This window comes from Wyeomyia smithii, chromosome 2 (genome assembly GCF_029784165.1).
Source record: "Wyeomyia smithii strain HCP4-BCI-WySm-NY-G18 chromosome 2, ASM2978416v1, whole genome shotgun sequence".
Lineage (NCBI taxonomy): Eukaryota > Metazoa > Arthropoda > Insecta > Diptera > Culicidae > Wyeomyia > Wyeomyia smithii.
Window position 1 is genome coordinate 42,309,579 of NC_073695.1, and position 21,381 is coordinate 42,330,959.

The window sequence follows — 21,381 nt, forward strand, 5'->3', positions numbered from 1 at the left end:
ATCTTTAAGTATTGTTTTTATTAAAAGAAAAAATATGAATAATCTCACCATAATGAACTAAAACTGTTTAGAAAGTGATAAAAAAAAAATTGTCAAAAACATATTGGAAACAAATAAATCAAAACAGTTTCGTCGAAAACAAATTTCGATCGAATCATAAACATGGGACATTCCATCTCAAGTGTGCATACTGGATGTCAGCAACCTTCTCAGATTGGGCTCAAATTTTGGAAAATTGTTCACATAAGACCACTATGTAAAAATCGCAGCTTTGTTTTCAAAAAGCCCTGTTTTTTGTTTTAAATATGGCTACAAATATATAACATCGAGAAATAAATTGATACATTATTGAAGAAAATAGTCAATGGATCAAAAAAATCTGAATTTTGAGCGGAAGTGTTGCCAGCTATGTTCTTATTGCGATTAGAAAATGAACTACATTTTTCGGCAAATGAGTATATTTTGATTTAAAGTTTGGTAATTTCATTGTGTTCTTGGAAAAATGTCATACAAAGAACACTTATTACCCCGAGGTATCATGCTCAAAACTAGTGTCCCAGCATTTTTAGGAAATATATGTCCAAATTTTTCCTGGCTTTAAACAATCTTCTTTTCTTAGTTTTTTTATATCTCCGGATATGTTGATGACTTTTTCTAGTTCCGTCATTCTCGCTTCTGCGTTTACGAAGCTGGTCGTTTTCATTGCCTTAGAGAGAAAAAAATAATCGGCTTCGTCAACGAATTTGTTTTGTGCCAAATGTCGTAGAATTGGATGGATTTCTGAAGTCCAGTTCAAAAACCTGCTGACTTCCAGAAAGTCGATTTAAAAAAAAAATGTTTTGAAAAATCACACGACAATCCATTCATTTCTAAAACATTTGGCATAAATTTTTTTTTCCTATATAAAAAATTTTGTTTTTTTTTCTCATCACCCAAAAAAAATCCACTGTAATTCGTACAGTAATTCTCAGGAGCTCTTCCGTGAAACGCGTTCTGTAGAGAAACGGAGGGATGTTGTTATGCTCGGTGTGTGGAGAGACACTCTCTCTCAGAAGGCAGTGCATGCAGGGAAAGAATGAACTCAAATTCCCACTAAATAAACGGCACTGAGCTGGCAAACTAAAATATAGCATTTCTTCTGTTAAATTGGTCAACAAATAGATTGGTGATGGTTCAAGGCACGGGAATGAGTCTTTTTTGCTCTTTTCCATCATTTATTTGCACGTTTTTGGGTTTCCTTCATCGTAGCGACGATTGGCTCAGTTTTTTTGCACGAAAATGGACAAATCCCACGAATACATTGCCGGGCGGCTCAAAAAAGATGGTTTCATTTAGTTCTCGGCCCTAGAAATGTTATGTTTCTGCCCATTTCACTCTAATTATGTGATTTTCGTGCTAAAATGTGAATAATAACAAATGATATAATTTTCCACAATTCACCTTTTTTTTTATTCTCGCTTATTTTCCGTCGGTCTAGTTCCGCCACTGTTGTGGCCAATCACCGACGCCCAGGGAGGCGACTCCACACCCAGACCCTAACTTACGACCCGTTTATTAACGGACCGGCGCCAACGGCTTTACTTCCTCATGCGATGGAAGGCGTGATCCCAGAGATTTTTCGCCTCAGAAAATCTCCCGGTGTCGGTTAGGATTGAATCTAGACCAGTTGGTTTGGTTGTGAGTGGATCACGCCACCTCACAACCATCGATACCTATGTCGGCGGTGGGATTCGAACCCAGACGTAGAGCGTAGTTGGCGGAGACGTTACCAACCACACTAGGCCCCCGCTCTTACAATTCACCTTATTCTTGTAGTTTCCATTATAAAATCCATATGGGTTATTCCATACGAAGTGAAACGAGTAAGCACAAACTTGGACACGACCATCACAGATTTTGCTCAAAATCAAGGAAATAATTCATCTAGTGTCACTTTGGAAAAATCCCAATTTTAGTGTCTCTGTGGGAACCACCTCTTTGTTGCAAGATAACGCATATTATTTTTGACCGAAGTGTTGCCAAATAGATTATTTTTGTATTTAAAAATTAAATTGGCACTTTTCGGCAAATGTAGCTATCTATATTTTAAATTTAATAAGTTCATCGTATTTTTCAGAAAATTTCACGTAAGAAACACTTCACCCTCACCCTGAGGTAATATGAGCCAATCTCGAGATATAACATTTTTGAGCTTGAGCTTGAGCTTGACAACTACACATTTCGTAGTTGCTCCTCCGTGATCGATCTGAGCTAGTAACGTTGTACAAGGAATCACGTGAATGGCTACGTGGGATTAGTTCACCATCTTTAGTGTACAACATTTCAGTAGCTACCCGATCACACGATTATAACAAACGGGTAGCAAAATATATATGAACTTGATAGAAATAACAAACCCTGCAATATTCTTGATATGCCAGAGTAATAAAAAGTGCAGAATTATATCAAAATCTGTTATCATACACTTGAATGTTCAAAAGTGTGTTCTTTTAATGCATATTTATAACAAAATTTGTTATTCAATTAACAAAACATTGTACATTCTAACTAATTCTGATCTTTTTCTGCCAAAAACCTTACAAAACTTGCTGTAATTTGTTGTAATTAGTAAGTAATTTTGATAGGAATTTTGATATTTTATCTATTAACGAGACCAAGCTTAGAACACAAGTTGATACAAAAAGTTCGTAACAAATTATCAAGACTGGTTATAATCCTGATATTTTCGACTGATCGGGTACCGCTTTGTATAGATCGATAACGGCGCCGGCCTTAGGGTAAGAAAGGGTCCGTTGTTGTCGGAGACCGAGTTTACCTCTGCATCTCCACGACTGTGACGGAAAGGAAAGGTTGTATCACCGCGCTAAGTGAGGAAATCGAACTATGTTGCGTGCGAAGATAGCTCATTGCGAAGACGAACGGGGTATATTTAATGTCAAATACCGCGAAAGTATACGAGCGGCGCGCGTCCAATGTTTATGTCCAATCCCGAATACTCTCGAGAAGGCAAACGTACTCAGGAAGACGCATTTCTTTGATAGGTAACACATTGTATAGTTATTAAACCAATCAGGATATTTATCAACCGAACTCGAATTGCGACACGCTTTTATAAAAGCAACGAGCAGGCAAACTTCGGCTGAACGGTCATACCTGGACTAAGCTGATCTCTGCATCTTTACTCTGCGACGGAGATAATGGTTTGCGTTATTTCGTGGCATGTGATGAAATCGAATGACGACGCACGAGAGGCTTGCGTCCGATCTCGAGATGTTACATTTTTACGAAAATAGTTTTAAATTACGTAATTGAACTATGAAAATATTCGCAATAGATATAAACAATGTTAACAGTCAATGAAAAAATACCCCTGAAGAAAAGGAGACGTATTGGAAATACAAAAAATCTTGTCCTATATAACAGTCGTATTAAAAGCAAAGCCTTGGTGCTACATTCTGATTCGGAACTTGACCTCGATCCTACCGACACTAACAGTCTCTCCCGAGCCGAGACTCGGACCTACGACGACTGGCTTGTTGGGCCAGCATCGTACCTCGAGACCATCTGGCAGTCGTATTAAAAACTTTAAAAACCTTAAACGAAAAGCATATAAAATCTATAGAAGACTCAGCAGTAGTGAAAATTTGACAATTTGCCCTTTCTAATGCATTCTGACGAAAATGTCGGGGATAGCTCGGAAAGGATTACAAAATCTTTTTGCGAACTTCTTCCAAGAAAATTATACACGGTAAGATAAAAAATTTCAGAATATTTCATGTAAATTTAAATGTTATTGCATATAATTTTCAAACAAAATCATGGTTTACGTCAGAAGCAACTGAAGTTTCAATAATATTTCACATGCTTTTCATACAAGATCGTGGTTTACGTCAGAAGCAACTAAAATTTGAATGAGAAAATATTTTACGTGATGTTAAATATTCAAATTTTTTTACTGTGTACAACATTTCCTGATAAGGATCGCGACATCGATTATTTTGCATTTTATCAAAACTTCTTGAGGGATATTGGCGTGAACCAACTTCATGTGCAGGATATTTCGCAGGCGTTAAACAACTTAGATGCCTCAAAAGGTCCTGGGCCTGACGGTGGAGATATTCCTTGAAACGATACTTTCCGCTTCGTTGTTTTGGTTTTTCTATATGGATGCTTCCCAAAAAAAATTGAAAAGCTCATTTCTAGTGCCTATTTTCAAATCTGGCCGGAAATCCTAAAATATTCGAAGCAATTGTTAACGAAAAACTATTTTTCCAAATTTAAAACTGAATAGCTAGAAGCAACATAACTTTCTCGAGGGCCGTTCAACGTCGACCAATTTACTATAATTTATAAATTAATCATTGAATGTAATGGATAATGGAAACCACGTAGAAGCTCTTTGCACAGACTTCAGCAAGGCATAAGATCGCACCATGTCTACCAATGCTACTCTTCAAATTACGAAAAAAGTGGACTGGAGCCAGAGTTCCTGAAGTGGCTCAAATCATGCTCAACAGATCATCAACAAATAATGAAATTTAACGGACAAAACTGAAATCCGATCCTAGTCACTTCTGGTGTCCCTCGAGGCTCTCACTTAGGATCTCTTCTTTTCATCTTGTACGTTAACGACATTCCCTCTATTCTCAAAAAACTAAAAGTGTTTATTTATGCCGATGATGTGAAGCTCTTTTTGGAAATAAGAAATGAAGAACACATCAATGCATTCCAGAATGAAATCTATACATATCCAGTCCGGTCTGTCTGATCCATGAAGGCTTGGAAACTACTGACCGATCGGCGTGGAATTTTGTATATAGGGGTTTTAGGGGCCGAAAAAGGTTTCTATGATGGTTTGAGACCCCTCCCTCTTCTGGAAGGGAGGGGTCGCATACAAATGAAACTCAAATTTCGCACAGCTCGAGAACCAATCAAGCAAATATAACCAAATTTGGCAGATGAATTTTTTTGGGTGTAACAAACATGTATGTAATGTTTCGACACCCTTACTTCTTCTGGCATGTCTCCACTTACCATTGCGAAATCCAAGATGGCGACTTCCGGTTTCTGAAAAACAGTGGCAAATGACCAAATACCACCCAACATGGGTGTTTCGGGAATTGTTATGATGCACTGAAGCCACAAATCGACCTCAGACAACATTTTGAATTGTAAGATGGCGACTTCCGGTGTCTGGAAAACAGCCTAAAATGACCAAATACCACCCAATATGAGCATCTCCGGAACCAGAATGATGCAAAAAGCTGAAAATTGACCTCAGACACCATCATGAATTGCAAGATGGCAACTTCCGGTTTCTGAAAAACGGCCAAAAATGGCCGATTTCCATACAATATGAGTATCTTCGGAACCAGAATGATACACAGGAGCTAGAATCGACCACAGACACCATTTTCGAAGGTGACCACTTTTAGCTTCTGGAAAACAACGATAATAACTGAAATGCACCCAATATATTTCCGGAATAGATGTACAAAAGCCAAAAGTCGAGGATGTTGTCATCCCGATAAAACCAATCATTTCAAACGATATAAACAAATCGCGAATCAATGAATTTGAAATGTTTAAAATTAATAAATCAAACACTAAAATAGGTGGAACGTACACATATATACATGGTGTAAAACTAAACCTTACTAGAGCTTAATGTGAAAAAATGGAACCTAATATCATTCTGTCGAAAAGAGCAACACCAACCATTACAATATTATTAGGAAATCAAACTGTAGCCAATTGTGAAATGATTGGGGACTTAGGAATTGTTTTAGGCTCCAAACTAACCTTTACAATCAAACACTATGTATAGATTATGTAAGAACAATACTGGAATACTGTAGCTCCTACTCGGAGCTTCGTAGCTGCAAGGTTATAGAGTCCGCTTTGACAAGCGTGTGGTCGTGGGTTCGAATCTTAGTAGAATCATGGCCATTCGATGTCAACGGACTTGTAGCATGGGTTTATTCTCTGGCTTCAGATTCATGTTGAATTTTACAAAACCTTGACAAGTGCCATTAAGTTTAAATCTCTCCCGGGAAATGTAATTGGCGATAAAATTGGCTGGAAGCAGCGAGGCTCGGAATAGTAGGCGTAAAAAGGAAGGGCATACACACAAGCACGAATCACGAATTTTAATATATATATACTATATATATATATATATATATATATATATATATATATATATATATATATATATATATATATATTTATTTATTTATATATATATATATATATATATATATATATATATATATATATATATATATATATATATATATATATATATATATCTGTCCGTCACCAAAACAGCAGAGGTAGCATTCCAGCTTAAAAGATGGGGCATTCGCTATTGCGCAATCGTCACGTTGGACGTGAAAAATGCGTTCAATAGTGTTAGGTGGGGTTCCATAGCCCACTCGCTTCGGAAACTAGACATTCCGGTGTCTTTGTACAGGATTCTGGAAAATTATTTCCAGAATCGTGTGCTAGTTTACAGCACAGACGAGGGTCAAAAATGTGTCCCAATTACCGCAGGGGTTCCACAAGGTTCCATATATATATATATATATATATATATATATATATATATATATATATATATATATATATATATATATATATATATATATATATATATATATATATATATATATATATATATATATATTATATGCTGCGATAAATTGTTCATAGGCAACACTACCGTTTATATTTAAATTCGTTAATGTAAAAACAACGATGCATGAATACATGAAAATTTCACACTAGTAGTAGTTGCGAAAATTCTCATAACTCTTATCTTCAAGCATTTATAGTTCTGAAAAGAACCGATTCCATAATCTTCAGCTCGAAATGCGTGCTACAGAACGCTCATGATCGCATCCTCGATAGCATTGAATATTTTGCTTGGCCGCGCATGATAAAATTTGCTCTCCGCTGTGTCTTCCAGTAGCTGTGCCAGCAAAATATCCTGCAGCGTACGATGGAAACTGGTGCTGCCGTATGCGAAATAAATTTAAGGTGTTCCGCAGTGCCTGGGAGTTAACTCGTATGCAGCTCTCGTTTCTCAATGTCGCGTACCACTTACAGCTATACTCCACTCGCTATTGTGTGACAAACTAGATTGAAGCTGAATTTTCTACACGCAGTGTTTTGTATTGAGTTCAGCGCAGATTTTTTCCATGAGGGCGTGGCCACGCAGCTTAGAGAAAGTGAAACAAAACAAAACACCTCCGGTACTATTGAGTGATTTTCACTCTGATTCTTAGATTAACTAATTTGTGTTAATAATATTTGACTGATAACGGTGTTCGAGTGGGCACAAAGAAACAATTGAACCGGAAAATCACTCAATTTAGCAGTGAAAATTCTTAAAATGAGGGTTATATCTTGCTGTGATAAACTATTTATAGGCAACACTACCGTTTATCTTTGGTGCCCTGGTCGTTATTGTAAAAATGATTATTGAGAAATAGAAGAACATTTCACACTAGTAGTAGTTGTGAAAAAACTCATAACTCTTATCTTCAAGCATTTATAATTCTGAAAAGAACTGATTCCATAATCTTCAACTCGAAATGTGTGCTACAGAATGCTGATGATCGCACCACCCCCGGTAGCATTGAATGTTTTGCTTGGCCACGCATAATAAAATTTGCTCTCCACTGTGCCCTCCAGTAGCTGTTCCAGCAAAATATCCTGCAACGTACGATGGTAACTGGTGCTGCCATATGCAAAATAAATTCAAGGTGTTCCGCAGTGCCTGGAAGTTGACTCGTATGCAGCACTCGTTTCTCAATGTCGCGTACCTCTAACAGCTATACTCCACTCGCTATTGTTTGCCAAACTAGACTGAAGCTGAATTTTCTAAACGCAGTCTTTTGTATCGAATTCAGCGTAATTTTTTGCCATGAGGGCGTGGCAACACAGCTTAGAAAAAGAGAAACGGAACAAAACACTTTGTTGAGTCAGAATATGTAGGCAGTGGAATTTATTCCGTCCATGTTATTATTATCTGTGCTCAGGAAGCAAGGTAATAGCAAGGAAAATGTATGGGAAAGCTTGACTTTAGAACTTTTCAACTTTTTTCACCATTAAGCAGTAAAGCAACAATGTTAAACATTATATCAAACAATTGTCACACATTTTATTTATCCACCGACACACAAATGCCTAAGATGCATTAAGTCGTTCGCTTGCTATAATCGTTTTAAATCTGACGCAACATTTGCCAGTTTCATTTTCAATTTCACAAAATGTAATCTAGTATAGAAAACAAAGACGTAGTCCTACGTCAAAAAAGTTCACTCTAGACAATCACACACGAAGAAAGAATAGAATCAGTACTAAAGCAATTTCTATTGTATTCCCTTCGTAAATTAGGTTGGACATCATTTACGCTTCCGTCATATGAAGCACATTGCATGTTCATAAACATACAATCATTAAAAGAACGTTGTGAATTTGCAATAGTTTCATTAGTAAACGATATCGTTTCGCAGCGCATTGATTCAGCTACACTTTAATCTAAGCTGAATTTCTACGCACGTATTCGAACACTTAGTAATCGAAACATGTGTGTCATCAATAATTCCCACTATTGTCTACTTCCTATTAACGAAATATACAAACTAAAAACACCCACAAGGCAGCGTTAATCGAGGCGTGGTTTGAACGTTTTCCATAGTTTTATACATCTCTCCTGCCTTGATTTCATCTTAAAATGTTTGTTAACTTATATAAACTGATTAGTGACTACTATACGAACGAGTTTAAGAAACAGAAAAAAACTGCTCAAAATCACGTTGAGTATTCATGTGAAAGAAAATTGCCCGTATATGTATATGTTAGAGAAGGGAACCACAAAGACTAATGTTTTGCCTTGGCTCGAAGATTTGAATGGCACAGATTCACCTTCAAAGTGTTTTGGCTGTTTTTTAAATAGTCGTATAGAAAAACATGTACTTTTTTAAAATATTTTTACCGTCTAACAGAATATAATATTTAGCAAGTAGTTTTTGGATAAAGAATTAACCTGTTTAGTCGTATATCTCGTTTGAAACTCTACTTCGACCTGTCAAACTAGAAAAAAAATACGAGTTGGAAGTTCCCTTGCTTACAACTAGACATTATTGCTTAGTGAACGATCCTTCTGAGGGGGTAACACTATAAATCTGTTCTAAGCTAATCAGCGAAATAAAGAAGGGTATCTTTTCAATTTCATTATTTAAACTCTACCACAAATTTTAGTCAAAACCTCATTTAAGATGCCAAGTAAGTTATCCAGCGTGAAACTAGCTGTATTTAAAATGAGTCTTTGAGAAAAATCGCTTATAACGAAAAAACGAGCTAATTTATTAACCCACAATAGCATCCCAAAATTGAGCCAACAAAAGAACCATGCAACTTGACAGAAAACGTACATTTCAATTCAGCTGTATGAGCAAACGGTTAGTGTTCATCATAACGTTCAGACATCATAACGAGCATAACCCTCTCAACTCCTACTGGGCAAATCATCTCAGCACATAAAATTCTATTTCCAGCTCTAGTGCAGCGTCGAGCACAATGGCCGCATTTGGGCTTTGAATAGTGCACAATAGCGACTAACGCTAGCAAATATCCATTTTCAGTTTTGTGCTAGTGGCAAAATAGCAACAACAAAAAAAAAACGCTTAAATACCACTCGTCATTCGAGTTTGTGTTTCTACCATGTATGCTGCCTAAACAGTTGCACATCCGTCAACGAATTCACCTCACGGCGGAATGCCACAATGCGAGCAAATATTTGTTCAACCCTTTCGCCGCGGGCGAGATTCCGGAGCCAGGGGAAAAGGGATTAAGAACTCACCTCAACTTCAAGGTGTATTTTAAATGCTCATACCATACCTGCCGTCTCTCATTCCATGCGGCCTGCCGGTGTGGTTTGCTCAGTGGGCGAACGACCGACTCGTGCTCTTATTTATTCAAAAACTGTTCCCAAGCTCCCACGGCGGCGGGTGCGACCGGACCCGGCCCGGTCCGGATCAGTCGAAACGAATAGACAGTCAAATGTGCTGCACCAACAGACCACCATATTTGTGTGACATATGCGAGCGAACAAATTTCACTACACGTCTCCGTCCCTTCCGTCCAGTCCGGTTCAGTCCCGACTCCCGGTATGCTATTCCCATTTCTCACATGTATGAAGGGACGGGACATTTGTTCCGTTTCTTTCGATTGGGTGGGTCTACTTTTGACGAGGAGGCTACAATTATTTCATTTTACTTAATAAAATGTAATCAAGACAAAAAGTGTTAATTCTAGAAGCTGAATGAAATTGATTGTCAGTGAACTCTAAATGAGAGAAATATGCAATTTTAGCAACACCCGATTATGTGGTTGACTCGTAGCAGCAGCGAAAAATAATATTATCTGTCGATCTCATTCAAAAGGTCTATGTTGACGTAACGCAAGCACAAACCCCTCCTGGATAACGAACTATTTTTCGTGAGCATACAGAGAAAATTATGAAAACCTCAAGCATTCTAAACGGAACGTTGAATTAATGAACAATCATCTTATAAATGAGTCGGTTAGCTCCAGAACTCAGCCACGTCGAATCGAGCAGTTGCAAATTAGAGTGTACTTTTCAAATCGTAAGTAGGTTCTCGGTTCACAAAAATGCGTTCTACCAACAGGTGACTTTACGCTGAGCTTCAGCGGTTTAATTCCGGGGCCCGGCAGGCAGGTACCATTCGTAGCAAAGCCACCCCACCCGGAGAAACTATGTGTATAAATCGAGAAACTATGTAAAGAAGCAGAAAAAAAATATGAAATTTCCGCTTGCGTAGCCATTTGCAAGGGACCGTCAACGCTCAATCATGTTCAGTTTACAGATGTGCCTTCCATAAAGCGTGCGTGCGTGCACTTTGTGGAAGCATATTTACATTTTGCTCTTTTTCGTGCTTACATTATGTTCCATGATATCAAGGTAGTGAACAGCCATGCGGACGAAAAAAAGCATGTTGCTCCTTGTTTGCTGATAATAGATCACTTTGTTGCCTGCGAGGCTGCAAATCCTTTCTGAGCTTCTGTTTTTGTGCTGTAATATTCTGACGGTGGAGCAACTAACCTAGGGCTTGAAGAAGACATTCGGCTACATATATGGCAGCCTGATTGCCATGATTTAGTTACTTTACTAAGCAGAGAGTAGAAGAAAGATTGGAAAAGATATTCGGTACTGTTTATTTCAGGCTTAGTAGCTGCAGGCATCAGCTTTTCTGTGCTATACAGTGGTTCGCGCCATTTTTTAAGTGTATAAATCGAGAAACTATGTAAAGAAACAGAAATTTTCCATAACTTTAACGTATGTATAGGTGAAAAATACGTACTCATTAAAAGTGAGGGATACATGAGATGAACTCAAGCTATGTTACACGTCGGTTGACTCAACATAAATTTCGACAACATTTACAGAACGCGGATGTTCAATTCAGTTACAAGATTCTTACGATATGATAACTATCACAAACGTTGTCTTACTACGTGGTTTAAAATGAGAAAAAGAATCAAGATCTAATATAAATTTTCTAGACGATTGGACTGTTTTCTTTTGGGAATATATCAAAATATTATAATTTCAAGCATGTATGTTATGCAATGCCACGGTGCTCACTGTTTCCAAAGCAGCAAAAACGTGATCGAAATTATTTTGACCCAAAAAACTTGATTTTAGAACCAAAGTGTCTTCAGTAAAGTTGTTCCATTAATTATTCTCCATGTTATTGAAGTTACAGTTTTGTGATTAAACCATTTAACAGTGAAAAAACGAATTTTACTTCTTTCATTTTTGCATATAAAAATTCATCGTTTTCGGCAAAGTTGTAGCGGATTCCATAAAAAACAACTTCGTCAAAGACACCACACTTCTATCTGCTTATTTAAATGGACTTGTGGGGAGTTTTCTATAGATTGCTGCTCAAAATCAATTTTTCCAACATAACTTTTAGTAGTGATTTTCAACAATTTTTTTTTGTTCTACAATGTTGTTTGTTATAGCAAAAAAAACAATGTCTGCGAAGAAAGCTTATTTTTATCTCACATATTTCTTTGGTTATGGGCGATTTTTTTTAAAACAATGCATTAATTTACTAACAGATATCTTTAAAATCTGCAGATATCTGCAGATTTAACCATTTCTATATTGGAGTATAGCTAAAATATCATTCAATTCAGATATAGGCATTTGTCTCTCGCTGTCTACTATGTTTATATCTGTAAGTGTGTGCACTATTTTAATAAAAATTTTCAATAACTAAATAATTAAAAGAGATAAAAATGGGCTTTCTTCGGTGAACTCATGTGTTTTATTATATTGAAAAACATTGTAGAACATTGAAAAATTTTAGAAAATCGCTATAAAAAGTAAGGCCGTTACAAATTTTATTTTCATTTTAGGAAGAAAAAAAAGCTCAAACCGTTTTGTTCATTTCATTGGTTTTCCGACAGCATAAATGCTTAATTTAGCAACAAACAAGTCAGGTGACAGCGAGAGTGTCGTCGAAAGGCAAGCGAAATAAAGAATAATAATAATAAAGTGTTATTTTTCAACATTTATTTGAGTGCAAGTTACAAACGTCATAACATTGATCAAAGATATTTCTTTTTTTTTTCGTTTCGGTGTTATTTATTTTTTCCCACCCCCTCTGCTAACGTTGATAACCTTGGACATAAAATGAATTCGGAATTTGTATCAGCCTTATATAAAAAAAAATGATTTTAAGAGGCATTCTAAATGAAACTTCACAATGATTCATTAAAATTGGCAGATAGAAATATGGTATCTTCGACAAAGTTTTTTCTTATGAAATGTGCTAAAACTTTACTCAGCAAAGTGGATTTTTATATGCAAAAATGAGAAAAATAAAATTCGTTTCTCTCTTTTGGATAGATTATTCACAAAATTCTAACTTTCATATGAAGATGAATAATTAACAAAACAACTTTGCTGAAGACACTTTGGGTTCAAAATCAATTTTTTTTTGGGTAAAAAATAATTATGGTGAATTAGTGCATTATTTAAGTATAAATCGTCAATAACGAGAGAAATATGTGAAATAAAAATGAACTTTCTTCGCAGACATTGTTTGTTTTGTTATAGCAAACAACATTGTAGAACATTGAATAATTGTAAAAATCACTAAAATATAACTAAAAGTTATATTGAAAAAAAAAAACTGATTTTTAGTGGCAGTCTGTAAAAAACTCCCCACAAGTCTATTAAAATAGGCAGATAGAAGTATGGTGTCTTCGATAATGTTGTTTTTTTATGAAATCTGCTACAACTTTGCCGAACACGATGAAATTTTATATGCAAAAATGAAAGAAGTAAAATTCGCTTTTTCACTGTTAAGTGGATGAATCACAAAACTGTAACTTCAATAACATGGAGAATCATTATTAGAACAACTTTATTGAAGACACTGTGGTTCTAAAATCAAGCATTCTGGGTCAAAATAATTTCGATCACGTTTTTGCAGCTTTGGAAACAGTGTGCGGTGTCTGTCTACTAACCCGTACGGTTGGGTACGCCCTTTAAAGCAAATTAAATTTGAAATTATAAATCTACTATATAAAAATGGAATTCCGTAACGCTTGATCTTCTTGATATTATTTCCTTCGTTTCATCATCATTTGAACCGTTTTGAATCGAAAAAATAAGCGGTGACATGTAAGTTTTTTTACATGACAATTTTCGTTGATGTTCAGGAAAGACATTTGAGAAAAAATAATCGGTATCTGATTACTAAAACTTGAGATATTATTCACAAAACTACGTAATACATGCAAAAATAAGACTTTGTATGCTGAATTTGCCTCTAAATCAAAATTCATAGCGATGACATTTGATTCTTTTTTTATTAAAATGTTCGCTAATGTTCAGGAAAGACATCCGAGGAAAAATAATAAGTATCTTATTACGAAAACTTGATATATTATTCACAAAACTACGTAAAACATGCAAAATTATGACTTTTCATGCTCAATTCGTCTCTAAATCAAAATTCAAAGCGGTGAAATGTGAGTTTTTTTTACATGAAAATGTTCGTTGATCTTCAAGAAAGACATTTGAAGAAAAATAATAGGTGTCTGATTACTAAAATTTGAGATATTTTTCACAAAACTACGTAAAACAAGCATAATTATGACTTTTTATACTTAATTCGTCTCTGGATCAAAATTCAAAGCGATGACATATAATTCTTTTTTGACGTAGGACTACGTCTTTGTTTTCTATACTAGATTACACTTTGTGAAAATGAAAATGAAACTGGCAAATGTTGCGTCAGATTTCAAACGGTTATAGCAAGCGAACGACTCAATGCATCTTAGTCATTAATATGTCGGTGGATAGATAAAATGTGTAACAATTTTTTAATATTATGTTCAACATTGTTTCTTTACTGCTTAATGGTGGAAAAAGGTGAAAAGTTCCAAGGTCAAGCTTTCCCATACATTTCCCTTGTTCTTGGCTTGCTTCCCAAGCACAGATAACAATAACATGGACGAAATAAATTCCACTGCCTACATATTTTGACTCAACAAAGTGTTTTGGTTTGTTTGTCTTTGTCTAAGCTGCGTGGCCACGCCTTAATGGTAAAAATCTACGCTGAACTCGATACAAAAGACGGCGTGTGGAAAATTCAGCCACAGTTTAGTTTGTTCCACAATAGCGAGTGCGGTGCAGCTGTTAAGCTTTGCGACATTGAGAAACGAGAGCTGCATTCGAGTCAACTTCCAGGCACCGCGGAGCATGTTACCTGTATTCTGCACACGGCAGCAACAGTTACCATCGTACGCTGCAGGATATTTTGCTGGCACAGCTGCTGGAGGGCACAGCGTAGAGCAAATTTTATACGCGGCCAACAAAATAATCGATGCTACCGGTGCTGGTGTGATTATCAGCATTCTGTAGCATACATTTCGAGCTAAAGATTATCGAATCGGTTCTTCTTAGAACTATAAATGCTTGAAGATAGAGTTATGAGAATTTTCACAACTACTACTAGTGTGAAATATTCATCTATTTCTAAATAATCATTTTTAGAATAACGACCAGGACACACCAAAGATAAACGGTAGTGTTACCTATGAATAGTTTGTCACAAGATATAACCCTCATTTCAAGAATTTTCACTGCTAAATTGAGTGATTTTCCGGTTTAATTGTTTGTTTGTGTTCACTCGAACACCGTTATCAGTCAAATATCAGCAACGAAAATTAGTTAATCTAAGAACCAGAGTGATTTTCGCATCGGGAAAGCAAAAACTTTCTTTTGATGCTTATGAAAATCACTCAGTAGTATTGAAGATGTATTGGTTTGTTTCTCTTTCTTTCTATAAGCTACGTAGCCACGCCTTAATGGTGAAATCTACGCTGAACTCGATACAAAAGACTGCGTGTGGAAAAATTAGCTTCAGTTAAGTTTGTTCCACAATAGCGAGAGCGGTGCAGCTGTTAAAGCTTTGCGACATTGAGAAACGAGAGCTGCATACGAGTCAACTTCCAGGCACCGCGGAGCATGTTACCTTTATTTTGCAAACAGCAGCAACAATAACCATCGTACGCTGCAGGATATTTTGCTGGCACAGTTGCTGGAGGGCACAGCGGAGAGCAAATTTTATACGCGGTCAACTAAATAATCGATGCTACCGGTGGTGGTGTGATCATCAGCATTCTGTAGCTACATTTCGAGCTGAAGATTATGAAATCGGTTCTTTTCAGAACTATTAGATGATGAAGATAAGAGTTATGAGAATTTTCACAACTACTACTAGTGTGAAATGTTCATCTATTTCTAAATAATCATTTTTACAATAACGACCAGGACGCACCAAAGATAAACGGTAGTGTTACCTATGAATAGTTTGTCACAAGATATAACCCTCATTTCAAGAATTTTCACTGCTAAATTGAGTGATTTTCCGGTTTAATTGTTTGTTTGTGTTCACTCGAACACCGTTATCAGTCAAATATCAGCAACGAAAATTAGTTAATCTAAGAACCAGAGTGACTTTCGCATCGGGAAAGCAAAAACTTTCTTTTGATGCTTATGAAAATCACTCAGTAGTATTGAAGATGTGTTGGTTTGTTTCTCTTTCTTTCTATAAGCTACGTGGCCACGCCTTAATGGTAAAAATCTACGCTGAACTCGATACAAAAGACTGCGTGTAGAAAATTCAGCTTCAGTTTAGTTTGTTACACAAAGGTGAGAGCAGTGCAGCTGTTAAAGGTACGCGACATTGAGAAACGAGAGCTGCATACGAGTCAACTTCCAGGCACTGCGGAACTATGTTACACCTTTATTTTGCATACGGCAGCAACACTTACCATCGTTCGATGCAGGATATTTTGCTAGCACAGCTACTGGAGGGCACAGCGGAGAGCAAATTTTATGCGCGGCCAACAAAAATTTCATGGTGCGATTATCAGCGTTCTGTAGCACGAATTTCTAACTGAATATTATGGAATCGGTTCTTTTCAGAACTATAGATGCTTGAAGATAAGAGTTATGAGAATTTTCGCAACTACTACTAGTGTAAAATTTTCATGTATTCATGCATCGTTAGTTTTAAAATAACGACTATCAAAAACAAACGGTAGTGATACCTATGAACAGTTTAGCGCAGCATATAATAATATTTAGTTAGCATATATTATATATTTAGTCCTACGTCACCATTTCATACAACCCCTAGGGTTGTATACCTTGTAGTATTTATTAAAATGTGCATTAATGTTCAGGAAAGACATTTGAGAAAAAATAATAAGTACCTGGTTACTAAAACTTGAGATGTTATTCACAAAATTTCATAAACATGCAAGATTATGGCTTTTTATACTCAATTCGTCTTTTAATCCAAATTCAAAGCGACGACATGTGATTCTTTTTTCATCAATTAGTTTGTTTATGTTCAAGAAAGACATTCGAGAAAAAATAATAAGTATCTGATTACTAAAACTTCAGATATCATTCACAAAACTACGTAAAACACGTAAGATTATGACTTTTTATGCTGAATTCGCGTCATAATCAAACTTCAAAGCGATGAGGTATGATTTTTTTTTTCATCAACATTTTCGTTGAATTTCAGGAAAGACATTTGAGGGAAAAACAGGTATCTGATTACTGAAACTCAAGTTATTATTCACAAAACTACGTGAAACATGCAAACTCATGATTTTTATTGTTGAACTTGCCTCTTAATCAAAATTTAAAGCTGTGATCTGTGTTTTTTTACAATGAAATGTTCGTTAATGTTAAGGAAAATTATTTGAAGAGAAAGGTGATAGGTATGTGATTATTTAAAATTTCATTATATTGCACAAAACCACGTGAAAAATGCAAAACCATGATATTTTTAGGCTTAATTTGTCTAAACCAGAATTCAAAGCGATATCATGTATTTTTTTTCAAAATAAAATTTTCGTTGTTCCTAAACATTTGCAAATATTTTCTTGCAAAAAAACATGTTTTGATTTAGTGCGAGTCGAGCATAACCATTATACATTTCTGATGTTTTCGTAGTTTTGTGAATAGTTACACATTACGGGATTCGACTTAATTTTTTAAATTTTTTTTTACTTTTATTCAAACTAGATCTTGGGAGATTGATAGGAGGAAAGACCACAAGTCATTAGTTTGAACATCGATTAAGAGGCGACTTCAACATCAAAACTCATGCTTTTTTTTAATTTCTACGTAGTTATGTGAATTGATGCACAATTGTTAGTTATCAGAAAACCTTCACTTCTTCTCAGACGTGGTCCTTGGATACCAACAAGCATTTTCATTTTAAAAAATATCTCATGCCATCTTTTTAGATTTCATTGTTGAGGAAAACTTAGCATGGCTGGTCATGCTCGATTCTTCTTACGTTAATTTGTTTCTTCCAAAAGTTACATAAAAAGAGGTTTTACTGTTAACGATTGTGGAATGGCCCGAATTTCACCCAATATAGGTATAATCGGAACTGGGATGACCCCACACATTTTCCAAAATGGCGACTTCCGGTTGACCAACAATTTCAATTCTGCCGAAAGTGGAACTCCATACGTCATTTCAAAAATCTAAATGGCGACTTCCAGTTTCTGTTAAACAGCATAAAATCACAACGTGCAACCCAAAATGGGTTCTGTGCGTTTTAAAAATATTGATGTATACGATGCGAAATATTTCTGAAGTGAATTGTGCTAATGCATCAATGTAATATAAACAATGATTCTCAATTTTGAAACCTTTGACCCCGAGCATCGCCGGGAACGTTCAACTAGTTTTTTATAATTAGTTTGAGATGTTGTCTCAACCATGATTTCTACTAAAACGGCTACAATTATTGGTGCCTAAAACCTCAACTATTTTCTCAGCAGCCAGTTGGCGGACACGATGCGACCCCCGGCGCGGCAGAGAAAACAATTAGTTTCCGGCGCCACTAGAATCCCACACACACACTCCAACTGGCCGACTGCTAATTACGCCTCTCGAGAAGGATAAGCAGCTTCGTGGGTTGTGTTTGCTTGCCTCTCGAAAACACCGTGTATTACACAATAGCAAATGTTAGAGCCGCAACCTGCCGCACACTTATTGCACACTACCTACCTTGATAAATAGCAGCAACTGGTTGGGTTTGATAGACCGGAGCCGGTTCCTGCGACATCGGTGGTTCCTTGCGTAGTGTGGTGACGAATGGTATTTGGTCCGGCTGTTGATAGTAGTACTGTTGCTGTGGGACGACAGCTGGCTCGGGAGGCTGCTGATAAAGTTGTTGCTGTTGCTGTGCGGACGCTAGCGGTTGGAAGGCTTGCGTTGCCTGTGGTTGATACTGTGGCTGTTGAGTTGACGGGTCAGACTGTCAGGAGAATAGGAGAAGACAAAAAAGTTATTCGTCAGTTTGCGGGGGGAAAGTGCATAAACTCTAGCGTTAGATCATTCATTTTAAAGAAACAGAGATAGGTAGAGGGGGTAGTACGAGAAAACAGGTGAAAGGTGGGAATCTGTTCGCTCCCTTTTGTTCGACGGGTTGAAAAGATACTTAGAATAAATTAGTCTAACCATGTTCAAGTTTCATACGGACTGAGAAAGTGTGTCTGTTGATTAGATCACTCCACTGAAATTGACATTCACTTCTAAGTGTATTCGTGAGTGACGTGTCGGAGATTAATTCCATCGTCTAGCTTTCAGCTTGAAGTTGAGTGCTAAGGAGGAGAGTCGTTTCGGATCAATTTCTTTATTATGTGTAAATGTTGCGAAAGATATAGTGCTTGAGAATGTTTCGTGTATGAGACGAAGGATTTAACAAGTGCAGACTTAGGTATGTCAAAAGAAAAACTCGTTATTTAAAACTGATATAACGATGGCCAAAGCTGAGAACAATGAGGATGATTTAAAATTCTGCTGAATAGTTCAAACTTTGTTTAACATCTGCAATCATTTTTATGTTCTACTGGGTGTGAAATGTATTCTATTGTGTTCCTCTTTATTGCTAGGGTTGTTCATTTCTTATAATGTAACACATTTGATGTTAGTGAGAGGAATATTTTCAAGGCATTTTATTATTACTAAGCAACACGCCTTATGGATGGCATTTGGTATTCTGGGGCACTGGTAGGTACCCTAGCACAAACTGCTTAAGCTGCCACAATGGAGAGCACACAATGTAGTTCACTCGTTATGGCTAATGAAGCATGACTAGATATTTATATTCAGTGCAAAATATATTCGGTACATTCACACATTTGCTATGTTTCATACGGAGAATAGAATTGTATCGCTCGCAGTCGAGCGAAACTCGCCCCGTATGGCAACTTGCGGTCCTAGGCCGCATCGAGCGAAGTTCGGCTGCTGCAGTTGTCGGGCATCCCACCGCTCTGGGAAGACGTCGTCTTCGCACACAATGAGTGTGCGATAAGCGATTCTTATTTCGACCGAGGATTGGAGAATTTTCAAGAACAGGTTGAAATAATTCAATTCAATTTATGATGGGGATCCTCTGCACAGCAGCACACTCAGTGTGTTGGCAAAGATATGTGGCAGCAGGAGCTCCAAACGTGTACAATGGAACCTAGAATTCGCTGGGTGGAATAGGATAAGGAGGCGGGGAGAATTGTGTGTGGAATTCTTTCGGTAAGAAGCAGCCGGTTCAAAGAGCATGAAAAGTTTCGGTGCGTCATATTAGAATAGTACCGAGGGCACTCGGTGCATGTTGGCTTACGTTTAAATTTTCTAGTTAATTTTAGTTTGCAAAGTAGACACGGCAGTAGCGAAGCTAGGGAGCGATAGCAATAAACTATTTAAGGTATAATTAACCATTATGGTATTGTTTCGCATTAAAATCTAACTTAACGCCGAATTCGTTTATCTAGTCGAGTTAATATGTGTGGATTATTGTTAAATTTATTTCTGCTTTAAAAGTATCTTCATTTACGATATTTACATCAAGAATTAATAATTAGGAATTTTGAATTAAAACAGCGAATCGCTTTGTCTTGACTATCTCAAATTTAAGGAACATGTTGCTGATATTTTGACATCTCATTTTCCATCGAACATATTTTTTCAATCTAACCAAAACTTTTCAAACGGGTACACATGAATGTTTTTTTAACAAAAATAAACAAGCTGCAGAATATTGTTACTTTAAATTCAACGCTTCGGTCGTTTTCATGAATGATATGAGTGCCAAATACAAAAAATAACAACCATTTCAAACCACTTTATTCCGACAGCTGAAAACTCATCCACGTAGAATAACACACCGCTAAGCTCATGCATATAACAACAAACGAAATCTATGTGAGTAAGCGACAAACTCTATTACTCCATTAAAGAATTTTTTATTGAGAAAGGTCGCAAAAAACAGCCGAAACGTCGAATAATTATCATTAAGATTATTTATTGATTTATTGATGACACAAAGCTTATTGAAATTGAAAATTGAAATTCTGAATTACATATCATGAAATGTTTTCAAAACAAAAACTGCCGCTTTCAATTTTCATTCAACTTTCAAAATGTAGCGGATAGAGCTACTCTTAGAGAATTCTTCATTTTTTGAAACCCTGGAAACTGACAGATTTGCCAGAAAATAAATTTTATGTTTTCAAGTTGAACTATTGAAGAACAGAATTTAAAATTATTGGGCCTTATTACAAAAGACGAGAAGAGCGGCGAGTTTCTTGTCTAAAAAATTTGGGAATTGTCGGCTGGATTTTGGACGAGTAGCTCGTTGTCACTCAGCTGTCACCAGCCAAGTTTCACTCGCGTTCCATTATACAACATCTTCTTTGCCTCGTCACTGACTGCTGGCAATTTTCTTACGC

General features: G+C 36.5%; 1 protein-coding gene across 1 annotated transcript in view; it reads right to left on the reverse strand.

Moving 5' to 3' along the window:
• LOC129719578 (uncharacterized) overlaps window positions 1-21,381 on the reverse strand; it is a 199,323-nt gene that overhangs the window by 37,201 nt on the left and 140,741 nt on the right. The window contains exon 6 of the mRNA XM_055670972.1: window positions 18,662-18,911. Within this exon, the coding sequence (XP_055526947.1) occupies window positions 18,662-18,911 (250 nt within the window). The remainder of the gene's footprint in view (window positions 1-18,661; window positions 18,912-21,381) is intronic.